Source organism: Alosa sapidissima, chromosome 23 (genome assembly GCF_018492685.1).
Source record: "Alosa sapidissima isolate fAloSap1 chromosome 23, fAloSap1.pri, whole genome shotgun sequence".
Taxonomy (NCBI): Eukaryota; Metazoa; Chordata; class Actinopteri; order Clupeiformes; family Clupeidae; genus Alosa; species Alosa sapidissima.
In genome coordinates, this window is record NC_055979.1 from 21,834,698 (window position 1) to 21,848,444 (window position 13,747).

Consider the following 13,747-nt stretch of genomic DNA (forward strand, 5'->3'; position numbering starts at 1 on the left):
GTGCCAAATTTGAGTTTTTTGTTTTCAGAACTAACTCCAGCACAATCATTCTTTTGTTAGCCTGGTCGTAGACATCCTGATAAATGACATCAAAGTGACTAATAGGTTAGTTTAGGGCTGCTACCCATTCTGGCTAACCAGGTCATACAGAAGGTGCCCCCCCCCCTCCTCTGAAAAGCTGAGATTTATTTCCCTGATTATTGATTTCAAAGCTTCATGGATAATTTAGGCCTCAATGCTATTAAAGCACTTTCAGTCAATATCTGTGGCTAATAATGAGTTGAATTCAGAGCTCCAAAAGGATGTCACAGATGAGAGAGCAGCGTCAAGTAGCCCCTGGACTCATGTCACTGGTGATTTCTTGACCGCAGGGTGAGAGAGAGTTTTCTGTCCCTGTGAAGTCCCTGCCCTGTGCTGCTGCCTTTTAATGAATCTAAAAATAAACGCTCCTCTCTCTCTCTCTCTCTCTCTCTCTCTCTCTCTCTCTCTCTCTCTCTCTCTCTCTCTCTCTCTCTCTCTCTCTCTCTCTGTCTCTCTCTCTCTCTCTCTGTCTCTCTCTCTCTCTCTCTGTCTCTCTGTCTCTCTCCGTCTCTCTGAGTTTTCCTCGCGTTGTCCCTTGCCTCTCCAGGCTCCGCTCGGGTCTGTTAGGGTCTTTAAAGGGGAGAGGAAGAGACAAAAAAAAACAAGACAAGGCTGTCTCGGGATCTGAAGATGCATGAGTCACAAGGGCCTGCAATGGCACAGGCTATCCTGGGTTTGAACGGCCCACCGCCTAATGAAATATGAGTCCCGCACACTCCTCGTGGACTCTGAGCGACAGAGAGTAGCAGAGAGAAAAGCCACTTTCACTGTCGGAACAGGGAGCTGCATAGCTGCTGGCTGTGTGGATAGAAAGAGCCATTAGTGTACATCTTCTGTGCTCTCGGTTAGACGTTCTTTTCATGTTCTGTCAAATCCCTGCTCCAGGCACAGTTAGATTTAGGTTGGTGGGGGGAAAAACAACAGAGTTTCACTTAATCAACATAAACTAAAGGTTGTCTGTGAATGTGCTGTGACATGAATTATGTATTGGTCACCATTAATTATGTATGTGCCTAGCATTTTGAAATGACTGAATGGGCCCGTGTGTGCAATGCTTGCCGTTCTTATCCCTGAGCCATGGGTGATTTTTAAGTTTTCGTCCATCCCGTTTGGTGCCCCACTTCATGTGACGGTCATTTGACTCCTGTAGTTTCTGTTCCCTGTGAAGCCCTCTGGCTGTCAGCAGATCCGTGAGAAGACACGATCAGTTAGCTTTGTGAAGTCTAAATCTGTGGGCTCTAAATTTGGTTGTTTAATGATGGGGTATGTTTATCGATCTGTTCCTTGGCTCCTGTGAATTCATATCCTAACTGAAACTGGCAAGGAGACTCAACCGTTTTATTTTGGTGTGTTGAGGTCTAGTTGGTAGGCACTGCCTGTGTTTGCTCATTTTGATGATCACATCATTTCTTACATATAGGTTTCTATCTCTTGATTTATTTCCCCAGGTCAAGAGGTAGTGCAAGATGGCAGCTGCGTCTTACGATCAGCTGCTGATGCAAGTGGAGGCCTTGAAGATGGAAAACTCCAACCTGCGACAAGAGCTTGAAGACAACTCCAACCACCTCACCAAACTGGAGACGGAGGCATCTAATATGAAAGTGAGTTGGAGAGGGCTGGCTGGATGTGCATATAGTGTGACTGCAGGAAGGTGCTTACCACACTGCGTTACAGAGTCAAGATACTTGATGTGGTAATCAAATGTCAATCATGGCAATCAATGTTTGTCTGTGGTGTTCATATAACTTGTGACATTGTGTTTTCTTGAAATGTCACTCACTTCAAAAGAACATGCCAAACTTTTTCAGGAAATTAGCTTGTTCGTCTGCCCCAGAGTTGGATAATAGGACAAAAATACCCTATTCTTCTCTGACACCGTTAGCCTAGCTTAGCATAATGGAAGTGGGTTTTACCAGTTAGTCTCGTTATGCGTTTTGGGTCACGGATAGCAAATATTGAATACTATACCATCATAGACTATCTCTGTAGGCTATTTTGTATGAATGCCATGCTACTGGCAGCTGTGGCATCTCTAAAGTGTTGCCACTTGTGTTTGTCGCTGTGTTTTTATCCATGTCGATTCCTGTTAGGCCGTAGTAATGCAAGTGTAGTAGGACTTGGCATGATCGAGGATGTTTGTAGTTTGTAGCGGTACTGCGAGTAGTCCTCACTTAAATTGGGAGGGGAGCTGTGATGTAACGTGGATTAGTGAAGAGATGGGGGAGCCATTATTGGTTGCCTGGGCCCGAAATACTCTCTCTGCTTCTCCTTTCTGTGATGTTTAAATAACTGCCAGCCGGCTTCACCAGATACCGTACCCTACGCCTCCACCCTCTCCTGTCACGCAAACACACACACACACACGCCTGCAATCAGAGTATAGCTTCAGGCGTCCTCCTCTTGCTCACACCAGCCATGCTCTATTCAGATATGCTCCCCTCCCCCACAAGCCTCCCCTGTCTCCATCTCTGTCCGCGTTCTCTCCTCCAGGTCCTCCACCGCTCAGAATCACACTCTCCCTTTATTTATCTTCTTTTCCTGTGTGGATTTTTGTGTGTGTGTTCCTTATTTTCCATCTGTTAATTTATTTGTCTTGCTTGCCGTCTTGAATACACACACACATATACACACGCACACAATCTCACACACACAGTCTCGCTGTCCGTTCCTCATCATTATTCTGGTTGCGCTTCTGCACTCTCGTCTCCTAGTGTTCTGGAGGTTGTGTTGCGTGCTTAGCAGGGTGACACTGATTTTAGCCCTGAAAAATGCGGTGTGTGTGTCTATGCGTGTGTGCAGTTTCAGGGAGTTTGTCTCAGACAGAGCAAAGCACAGGGGCACATTGGGTTCAGCTTAGGTTTTTAATCAATCCCATGATGCTTGGCGGTAGGCAGTGCTGCCACCTCAGATGAAAGAAGGGACGTCAGCCCCGCCCTCAGAGAGACGCTGAGAACCCTCCGAGGTGCCAGAGGAACCTTTGGGGGGGGGGGGAGGGTGCAGTGGCCTGGCACAGCCTCTTGTTCTGGCTGGCGGCATCAGAATGACATTTTTTCCGGCTTCTTCCGTGAAGTTGAGAGGCTTTTTTTCCCTCCGCGTTCCCATTTCGTGAGGTCGAGAGTTGTTCGATTCACTCTGTTGTCGAGATGTGGGATTGGTGTTGCTAGGGGCAAGGCTTTGAAGCGGAAGCGCATGCATGCGATGGCTGTTCTCTCGGCAACCAATCACGGCACAGAGACGGCAGTCAGGATCAGAACAGAGCATTTTACCTAAAATGGCATCAGAATGATCATTGAGCAAAATAACAAAAATGAATCTCTTATCAAATATGGATGATTTTTGTGGTCGAATAGCACATTTTAGAAATTAGGTCTGCTAAAAAATGAACAGCTAAGCACTAAGAGCAGTTTTAAGTTTAAGTTTTAGCTTAACAGAAAATATTATGTAGAAAAGCATTACAGGACATGGGACAAAATATTATAGTGCATAATCTTGATCAGTGAGTCTGGTGCGGATGCGACTCTGCTAATGTAGGCGACTTGGCTTATCTCTCACTTTAAGATTCTCAGACAGCATAGTATCCCGCCCAGGGCTGCCTCGGGCGCCTGATGCTCGGGCGCCTGTCTGCTTCAGAAACCTAAAATGACCGCGTTTGCACCGCGCAAACGCGGCCGCCTGCAGTGCACACACCCCACCCCCACCCCCACGCAACCTCTCCTCATGCATCATTAAAGGCTGATTTTACACTCCTGCATGTGGTTCACCCAGGAGCAGCTCTGTAGAGGATACTATTCACCAGTGGGGCTGCTCCCTTTTCACTCATTAGGCTGATGCATGGAGGAAAAGGGGGTGATGCACAGAGAGAGAGAGAGCGCGAGAGAGAGAGCGCGAGAGAGAGAGCGCGAGAGAGAGAGCGCGAGAGAGAGAGCGCGAGAGAGAGCGCGAGAGAATAGAAATTGATAGTCAGTCTTGAGTGAGAGACCAAAAGATTATTGGTGGGAGAAACTTATTTTAAGAGTGAAATGGAGCTAGTAAGGGACAACTCGTTTTGCAGTCTGATAGAGGGCAACAGAAAAATACAATTGTGAAGTTGTAATAGATGGATAGACGCTTGAGTGGTGTAGTGTTGGAGGGATAATTCAATTCACTGACAGACGGCGATTAGTAAAGGGTGAGATTGCAGTTGGGCATGAGTGTCAAAGACATGCTGCTGGAGTGACACAGTTGGGGCGAGGCAACTTGGGGGTGAGAGGGGGCTCTCAGGGGGACCCAGAGCCAGACTCTCTCATCTGTAGGGGGGGGCCATGGGCTGCCCAGACCCTGGCAGCTGCTGCTGCTGCTGCTGCTGCTGAGGCTGCTGCCTCATCTCCCGGGAGCTCCAAGGCTCCTCCTGCCTGCTAATGTACGGAGGGGCCCTCCAGGGGTACCAGGAGCCTGGCAGTGAGAAGCACCGAAATCAGCACTAGGCACTTGTGTGAGTGTGAGTGTGAGAGTGGCTAGATTTAATCTGTCACTCAAAGTTGATGTGTTCAGGGTCTGTGCCAGTATTTCCTGTGGTCTGAAGATCACACATGTTGTCCATTTTTGTGTATTTATCATTGACTGTGTTTACAATGCACTTAAGTATTTGGGTTCTGAGGCTTATCCCGATTTTGATCATATTTAGGATATGGCGTTTGCAGAACACAGAGAAACCTGATTACTGTATATACAATAAAAACTAGTATCCCAATTACTGAGTACAGTGTGCTAGTACAGTACTAGAGAGCATCACACAACGCTGAATCAGAAAAAAAAAACAAAAAAAACGATATTAACCGGGATAATCAATGTCCATCTAGAGCGCAGTGAGTGTGACTTGGTGTGTATATGTGAATGTTGCCATTGGTGTTGCTATGTTTAGTTTGTGAGGACACTCGCTGGAGGCTTCCCTCATAAGTGGGCCAATCCCAAGTGACCCAGATGATGCTAACACTGGTGGTCAGCTGCACATCACTCTCAGTGCAGCAGTCAGGAGATGATTGGGGGGGGGGGGGGGGGGGGGTGAAGCAGTTAAAGACGGCCCTGACGCTAGGTGTGGAATCTGCTTGATGGCTCAACACAAATGCAGCTCTGAGACGAAGGTTGTTGGCATGCTCAGTCCCAAAAAGAAATGCAGCTCTCCTGATTTTGCCTGATTTGCCTTTTCATTTTTAGCATGTCTATTTAAAGCCTCATAACTAATGTGACCGGTAAGGTGAATAATATATTAGTTATGTTTTAACATGAAGGGTAGTGCATTATTTATCAGTCTGGTTGTGGTTTTATTTGGATGGATTGAGTACCTGGCTGGCACAGCAGCAACCATTTTGTAGAACACCCTTTTTTCTCTCCCCCCTCCTCTCCTCTCCTCCTCTCCTCTCCTCTTCTCTTTTCTTCTCCATCACTGGGCAGATACAGGGTCGTGTTACTGGGGAGCTCTGCTGCCCTCTGCTGGTGGCCAATCTCTGCTGCTGATTGGTGGAAGTGGCAGCAGTGACATCAAGGGGCACTAATGCAGCCATTTAGGGGACAGATTTGTCAGTTTGCTCACTTCAGTCATTTTGTTTGTCCCCAGAGATTGACTGGACAATATCAGCTGTTCATTTGTTAAAATAGCTCAGGTGCTTGTTGTGGATATAGCTGTGTTGTTCTGATTTGCATTATGCACTGCTTGAGTGGTTGTTTTGTTTGTGACTGAAGGAGATTCTGGACGCCCCCTTTCTGATCGTGTCCCTCAGGGATTGGCGGTGTGCATTTTTGAGACACTTCCTTCCTTCCTTCCTTCCTCCCTTTGTGCCTGATGATTGTGGCTGACTTCCATCCTGCTGCTATTTCCTGAACACTCTCCCCTCCTCTCCCTAACACACACACACACCCAAACCTCTCTCCCTCTCTCCCTCTCTCTTTCTTTCTCTCTCTCTCTCTCTCTCCCCCTCTTCCTCTCCCCAAACAGCTGCAGGCAGGATGTCAACAACACAAACACGTCCCAGTGTGGGCATTCCCCTCCCACTTAATTGCGGGGTTTCACTTCAGTTGGGGTCTGAGCTGAAAGCTGAAAAGTCCACTGACTTTTCTAATGGATAGTATGTCCATGTTGCCTTACTTGTAGCACTTTTACTGGCTTGTTGTGTTTATAATAACCGGTTGAAAATGTCTACGGTTGTCTCTACTTTCATCTCTACGGCGACTTGCAGATATGATAAAAGAATGGTTCCCAGAGGTCAAAACTGTAATGCTTGCTTGTTATCTGTTGGCTTCACGGAATGTACCAAGTTTTTATATGTGCAAGCCCAGCCTTTTTGATGGTTTGTGAATGCTGCTCAGATGCTGGAGGCATTGACCACCAGGCTAATTGACTGACTTGGTGAGCACATTGGCTAACTCGTATGGCTCCTGATAGTCTGATGAGACACTGGACTGTGTGTAATGCACATGCTGCGTCCACATCCACGAGGCCGTCGAAAGGATCCCATTGTGTGTGTGTGTGTGTGTGTGTGTGTGTGTGAGTGTGTCCTGTGGTGTTTTTCTATGCGACAAACACACAGAGCCATTGATGCTGCCGTTTCATAAGCGATCGGTTCGATAACCGCATTCCGTCTCATGCACAAATCTCAGAACATTCTGCACTCTGATAATGTTTAACATGGTCCTAAGCTGTTTTGAATCTCCATGCTGATCATTGTAAATGGTGCGGACTACAGGGAGGTGTGACCTTCAAAATAGTTAGGATTAAAACTGAACCAAGGACCTGAAGACCACATATTGACTTATGTTAATTTTAGTTAATTTCTTAAGATACACACAATACACACACACACACACAAGTTAGAATATTATTGAGAAACAAACAAATGGGTTTGAGCCACTGTCACATAAAATAGGTTAGATGTGTTCTTCAAGAGCGGTCTTGAGGTCCTGAGGGCTTTAAGTCTCTGCTCTTAATGCTATCCCATGGTGCCGGGCTTGTTTTTCTCCTTGTGTTCCACATGTGTGTCATGTGATGTTTTTTTTTTTTTTCACCACACACAAGGACATTCTAAGCACCTTTAAATAGCAGGAGAGCACAAAAGCAGGACATCGCCCCTTAGAAACACACACACACACACACACACACACAAGGGGGTCTGATGTAGCTCGTGGTCAGATGAAACTCGCGCTGCATGAGCATGAGAACCCTGCGGTGAGCCCAACGCCTGGCCTGCAGCACACCGGACTTTTAAGGCATTGATTTCCACCATGGGTTGGATTGTATGACATTTTAAGAGGTGTGTGGTTGTGTGTGTGTGTGTGTGTGTGTCAGTCAATGTCGGTGTCAGTGTCTACATATCTGTATGTGACAAGTTGAAAGGACAAGAATGTGTACATTAGCGTTTGAAGGGTTGTGTGATTGCTTTTTAGAATTTTGAGGGGGGTGTGTGTGGGTGTGGGTGACTGTGTCAGGTCATGTCATGTTGTCTGTGTTAATGGTTTGGTATGTGCGTGTGGGAGGGAGAGGTGCACACCCTAATCAGTGCTGGGCAGTGCATGGAGTGAGTCAGGCAAAGTGATGGTGTGTGTTAGTGAGACAGAATGAGAGTGCTGGTGATGGTGTGTGCAGTTGTAGAGGTCAGTGTGTCTGTTTGTGTGTGTGTGTGTGTGAGAGAGAGTGAGAGTGGGGGAAGTTGGAGTTCTGCTGCAGTCTCCCGAGAGCGCAGACTGTTACTGGACACCCATGCGGCTCTGCGCAAGGTCTGGGGAGGAAGCAGAACTGCTCCTCGTCCGGCTGCAACCTGAGCCAGCGCCCGACCGCTAAGAGCCTCTCATCGATCCACTCCCACACAGACCCAATCAACACCAAGTCCAGTGGAGTCGCTGCGTAGATTTCATTTCTGAAGAGTCGCTATTAAACTACATTTCTTTACCCAAAGATTTGATGCTAGTCATATTTCCCTTTCTTGTGTACCTTGTGTATGATGACGCCATTATGACTGCCACCACATCATTTGGCCATTAGATTGTGTTGTTGAAGCTATAGCATTTAAATTTAAATTCATTTGTAGGCTATTGTTAGATTTTCTTTTAAAATTTTTTTTAACAGTAGCCAAGTAGCAGAGATAATGTCGGTATCATTAACCAAAATTGTCCATGCACCATGCAGCTGTGGGTCTCAGCTGGGACTCGGTAGGCTTGTGGGGTAGGCTGTCACATGGCCGTACTCCCTTCATTAATGGTGCCATTGTTTGGTAAGGGAGAGACATGAGTGGGGAGCATGAGTGGGGAGTCTAGTGGTCCACACTTAATGGTTGCTCGCCCAAATTAGGAGTGATGTCCTGTCATCCCGTCTGCTTGACCTCTGGTTGCCCAGCGGTCAGCTGAGGCAGAGTGAACAGGAGGTCAGAGGCTACGTGCAGCGGAATAAGGAAGAGTGCAGGAGAGAGAGGCAAGGGTGTGTGTGTGTGTGAGTGTGTGTGTCATTGAATGAGAGTCGTGTGCAAGGATATGTAAGCGGTGAGCTTGTGTGTGTGAATGTGAGCTGTGTGTGTGTGAATGTGAGCTGTGTGTGTCATTGAAAGTGAGAGTCGTGTGCAAGGATATGTGAGCAGTGACCGTGTGTGTGTCTGTGTTGAAGATGGAGAACAGATGATTCTCATGTGTGTGTGTACATATGTCTGTATTAGACAGAGAAAGGCTGTTTTTGTGTATGCTGATGACCAGTGGAAAGGGACAGTCTGACGGCCCGTGAATCATGCAGCTGTGTTGACAGGAAGTTGGTGTTTCCTCTCCGCAGAGGAGAGTGATCCATGTTGATCCTGCTCTGCTCTTCAGCACAGGCGTCACTGTGTGTTCATGTGTTTGCAGTCAGCTTACATGGATTCCTGTCAGGTTCGAATGTCGGATTTGATTAAGCGTCTTCGTGGGCGATGGTAAAACGACTTCCTGAGCTCTTCTGGAATGATCAAGGTGAGCTGAGCTCTCCTCTGGTTAGACTGTGAAAGGGAGGCTAGCTCTCATGTGCACACCTAGATACAGCCTACTTGATCTGTGCTTATTTTTAGACGTTTTTATTTTTTTAATATAGACCCTTTCAACAATAAAAACAAAAACAATGCTTGAACATTCTATTTGGGCCCCAATCTACTTCCTCTGCATTAAGATAACATATGGAATGTTAAAAAGGAAGTCTTGTGGGGCCAACTATGATGCTGATAATGGAACTCTCTTGAAAGGGTCCATAGTGGTCTGTGGTTGTTTGTGATGTAAAAATGTTGGGCTTATGGGTCTTGATTTTGATAATAGAAGTGATGTGTTGCTGTAGCAGTCACTTAAATCAGTCTCAGTAGAAACTCTGTCCCTCTTTCCTTATTGTTTTTTTTCTATCTCTACCCCTTCCTCTTTGTCTGTCAGACACACACACACACACACACACACACACACACACACACACACACACACACACACACACATACATTTTTCAGCACAATGTTATCTTCATACTTATTATGATGAAGTATTATGATATGTATTTATTTCATGTTATGGTATTTCTTGATACGATGGCACAAGACCTAGCTGTCTAGCCACAGAGTAATTGGGAAAGGAAGTCAAGAACAAGTTTACCAGGTCAAGATGGCTGCACACACTCCATGGGGAGAAATTAAACGTATCGCTGAATCAGATTGTACAATCATTTTGCAAATTGCTTTACTTTCTTCATGTAAAATCATGTAAATAATCACAAAAATATTTTATCATGGCCCAAATATCATGAAACATTTGTTTCAGTACCTGTGTGGCAATTTACACACCTAACACACAAATGCACAGAATATAGTTTCCAGCTGTCGTTGAGGAAACTGTCTCTCTTCCCCTTTTGTTAGTCGATAATGCAGGAGAAACCCAATACTGCAATGACGCGGTTTTGAACACTCCCCAGACTGTACCAGGTGACCATACACCACTTACTAATATTGCCCATTAGTGGATGTGACGTGGAGTCGAGTGTGATGAATGACCGGAACCACCAGGCATCAGAGGTGATGTCATGGCCCCCGTTGGGCTTTCCTTTCCTGGTATCTTGTTAATGGTGACTCTCCTCTCTGTGTGATTTTGATTGGTTGGAGGACAATATCATCGTCTTATTTTTCCACTGGACTTTTCTGCCTCTGGCTTCCATTAAAAAGGCAGTTCCAGGTGGCACAGAAGTGTGGCCAGTTTGCCTCCATTGTGGATTGTCCAATAGACTACGTTAGCATGAAATATAATACTTTTATCATCACTTGCCTCATAAGCAGCAGTGAACATCCAGGGACTAGGATGGGAATCCAGTTGTATGTGATGAACCTACATTTTTTTTATTGATACCTTTTCGAGCACAACTTGCACCATCACTGGTATGACTGGTCAATAGACCTAATTGTTTTGTTTTTATGAGCAAAATGGGGGGGTAAAGATCAATTAGAGGAGCTTTCAGGGATTCTCTCAGATGTCAAAGATGAGCGTGTGAGTTGACGTACAAGCAATGTCAGTGTTTTTGAGTCTGTATTATTCAGTGTTTTCAGTTAGACTTTATTGTCAAGCAGACACAGTCATGTGGGTGCAAACGGTGGTTGTGTTTTGCATGTTTAGGAGGACGAGCGTGGGTAGTTGAGGGCTATATTAAGAATAGATGGGCGCTGAGATACACCCTAACAACATGTTAGGGGACACAGAGAAGGAGCTGGAGGAAGAGAGGTGAGAGAGACACGGTCCGCCTCCCGAGCAGGATCAAACGCAGGCTGGGGAGATTAAAGCGACTACAGGAAGACGTCTATCTCGGCTTCAGAGGCGCTCGTGCTTTTGTCAGCCAGGCTGTTTTTGATGGGACTTCAAAGGCCCTGTCGATGGCCTAGATGCTCCTCTCTGCTCTCCAGAACAGCCCTAATCCGCCACACACGCAAAGCCAGCACCTCATCCGGGAACGGGAACCAAAAAATATGAATCTCTCCTGACTTGTGTTGAAGCAGTTGAAACGTGTTTGGTTACAAAGGCTGGCTGAAAATGTCTTATCTCAGATCTGAGACATCAGCCTATAGCCAACTCTGTGTGTGTGTGTGTTTCTCCTTCCTCAGTTACTTCTGTTGTCTGTCCATATGTTCCTTCCTGTCATGTGTGTGTTTTGGGGGACATGTGAGGCGTATCTGTACTATTTTTGTAGTTGTGTATGAAGTGGATGTAAAAGTCTTTTTTTCTCTCCTCTGTTGTGTCCGTCTCCTGCAGGAGGTGCTCAAGCAGCTCCAAGGAAGCATTGAAGAAGACTCCACTGAATCATCCCAAGGACAGAACGATTACCTAGAGAGACTCAGAGGTAGAGGATCCAAAGGTGTGTCAGAGCTTGTTTTTAAAAAAAAAAAAATATTTGTATATAATATATGCCTGCTACTTCAATGCCTGATGCTGATGTATAAATTCTAGTCAAAGTAGTGAAAATAATAAGCAGCAAAGTAAGCATATGTTGTTTTGTGCGTACTGTTGTTCATTGTTCAATATGATTGCATGTAAATAATTCAGTTTCCGTTATACCCAAAACGTCACTTGGCTGACAGGCTTTGACCCGTCACACCTGCCCCGCTGTGCAGAGATGAGCCTGGACCCCAACAGCTTTCCAGGGGTGAAGCTGCGACCCAAGCCTGGCACGCAGGCCTCTGGATCGGGCCGCTCCACCGACAGCAGCCCCAGCCCCAGCCCCATGGGCTCCTTCCCCAGGAGAGGAGCCCCCTCAGCGGGCAGAGAGAGCGCTGGGTACCTGGAGGAGCTGGAGAAAGAGAGGTACATGGAACTGGACTGGAGGTTTTTTGAGTTGTTATTGACTACTGGGTTGCTTGGTGTGTTAAGTTGGGCGTTGAGTGGGGGGGGGTTTGTTCTCGTTGGCATTTAGGGGCAGCCGTTGCCTACTGGTTAGTGCTTCGGACTTGCAACCGGAGGGTTGCTGGTTCAATCCCCGACCAGTAGGAACGGCTGAAGTGTCCTTGAGCAAGGCACCTAACCCCCCACTGCTCCCCGAGCGGCGCTGTAGCAGGCAGCTCACTGCGTCAGCATTAGTGTGTGCTTCACCTCACTGTGTGTGCACTGTGTGCTGAGTGTGTTTCACTAATTCACGGATTGGGATAAATGCAGAGGCCAAAGAGTGTGTATATATATATATACTTATACTTATATTGGTCATTGTGGCCCTCACAGGTCATTGTTGGTGGCTGAGTTGGAGAAGGAGGAGAAGGAGAAAGACTGGTATTACGCCCAGTTACAAAACCTCACCAAAAGAATTGACAGCTTGCCCTTAACTGAGAATGTAAGTATTTGTGTGTGTACATGGTAATGCATTCATATGCATGAATTTCCTGTGTAGTATGTGCAGTGTTTTATGCAAGTTATAAAAAACAAAACCATATTAATACCATATGAACTGCCCCCCTGTATTAACCTCATAGCTGAAGAAATTTTGCAAAATCAATGTATAAACCGCGGCTAATAGGAAATTATGGTACATAAATTGTGGGGACTTGATGCCCTTAATGCTTTAAAGCAGAGAAGCTGTAGTTACACTGAGTGTTTGGCTATACTAGTGCCATTCATGAACCACTGCTGTCTTGCAATATGTGAATGTGTCATGAGGTGTGTGTTGAGTCGTGATGCACTCGTCCTAGCTGCAGTGGAGCTGTTGTAACCTGTAGGCTGACCAATACTGTCCCCTCTGTGGCAGTTTTCCCTGCAGACGGATATGACCCGGCGGCAGCTGGAGTACGAGGCCCGGCAGATCCGTGCTGCCATGGAACAGCAGCTGGGCACGTGCCAGGACATGGAGAAGAGGGCGCAGGTGAGTGACCGGTGGGGTTGAGGGGGCGGTGGGGTTGATGGGGCGGTGGAGTTAAGTGGTCTGGCAAGCCGTAGCCAGCAAAGTTGAGGGTTCATTTAAATTCTTGGCAGTCACCATGGCATTGTGTTCTTGAGCAAGGCACTTAAGTATAAGTATATAAGTATAAGTATATATACTCTTTTGATCCCTTGAGGGAAATTTGGTCTCTGCATTTAACCCAATCCGTGAAACAGTGAACACACAGTGAGGTGAAGCACACACTAATCCCGGCGCAGTGAACAGCCTGCTACAACAGCGGCACTCGGGGAGCAGTGAGGGGTTAGGTGCCTTGCTCAAGGGCACTTCAGTCGTGGCCCACTGGTCGGGGCTCGAAATTAACACAGGTCCTCTGGGGAAAATTGGCCCTTTGGAAGAATTGATGTATGTAAGTCATTTAGAATAAAATTAAAATTACTTACAGAAGCCTTAGAACATGCTAGCCAGTCATTGTCCTGTTCGAGGGCACAGCCAGAGATGCTAGATCTGGGGGAGCTGTTGCAAAAGCGGCATCACCGAACCACATTTGGGCCTCAGTGGTCATGGGGACCCTGGTTCGAATCTGACCTGCGGTTATTTCCCGAACTCACCCCATCTCTCTCTCTCTCTCTCTCTCTCTCTCTCTCTCTCTCTCTCTCTCTCTCTCTCTCTCTCTCTCTCTCTCTCTCTCTCTCTCTCTCTCTCTCTCTCTCTCTCTGACTCACTTCTCTTCTCTCTCCTCTCTCCTATTGACATAGTCAAAAGCCCAGACAATATACTTAAAAGTAACAATAATAAATCACA

The 13,747-nt window shown here is 46.5% G+C and overlaps 1 protein-coding gene across 6 annotated transcripts in view; it reads left to right on the forward strand.

The window, feature by feature from the left end:
* The window catches only part of apc (APC regulator of WNT signaling pathway), a 35,209-nt gene that overhangs the window by 7,257 nt on the left and 14,205 nt on the right, over positions 1–13,747 (forward strand). For 2 of the 6 annotated variants that reach the window (XM_042080383.1, XM_042080382.1), the window contains 5 exons: positions 1,530–1,682; positions 11,335–11,437; positions 11,661–11,883; positions 12,295–12,403; positions 12,815–12,928. In XM_042080383.1, the coding sequence (XP_041936317.1) occupies positions 1,548–1,682; positions 11,335–11,437; positions 11,661–11,883; positions 12,295–12,403; positions 12,815–12,928 (684 nt within the window). In that variant the 5' untranslated portion in view covers positions 1,530–1,547. Of the gene's footprint in view, positions 1–1,325; positions 1,345–1,408; positions 1,428–1,529; positions 1,683–8,873; positions 9,040–11,334; positions 11,438–11,660; positions 11,884–12,294; positions 12,404–12,814; positions 12,929–13,747 lie in introns of those variants that run through there. The other 4 variants (XM_042080384.1, XM_042080385.1, XM_042080386.1 and 1 more) reach the window with 4 other exon arrangements.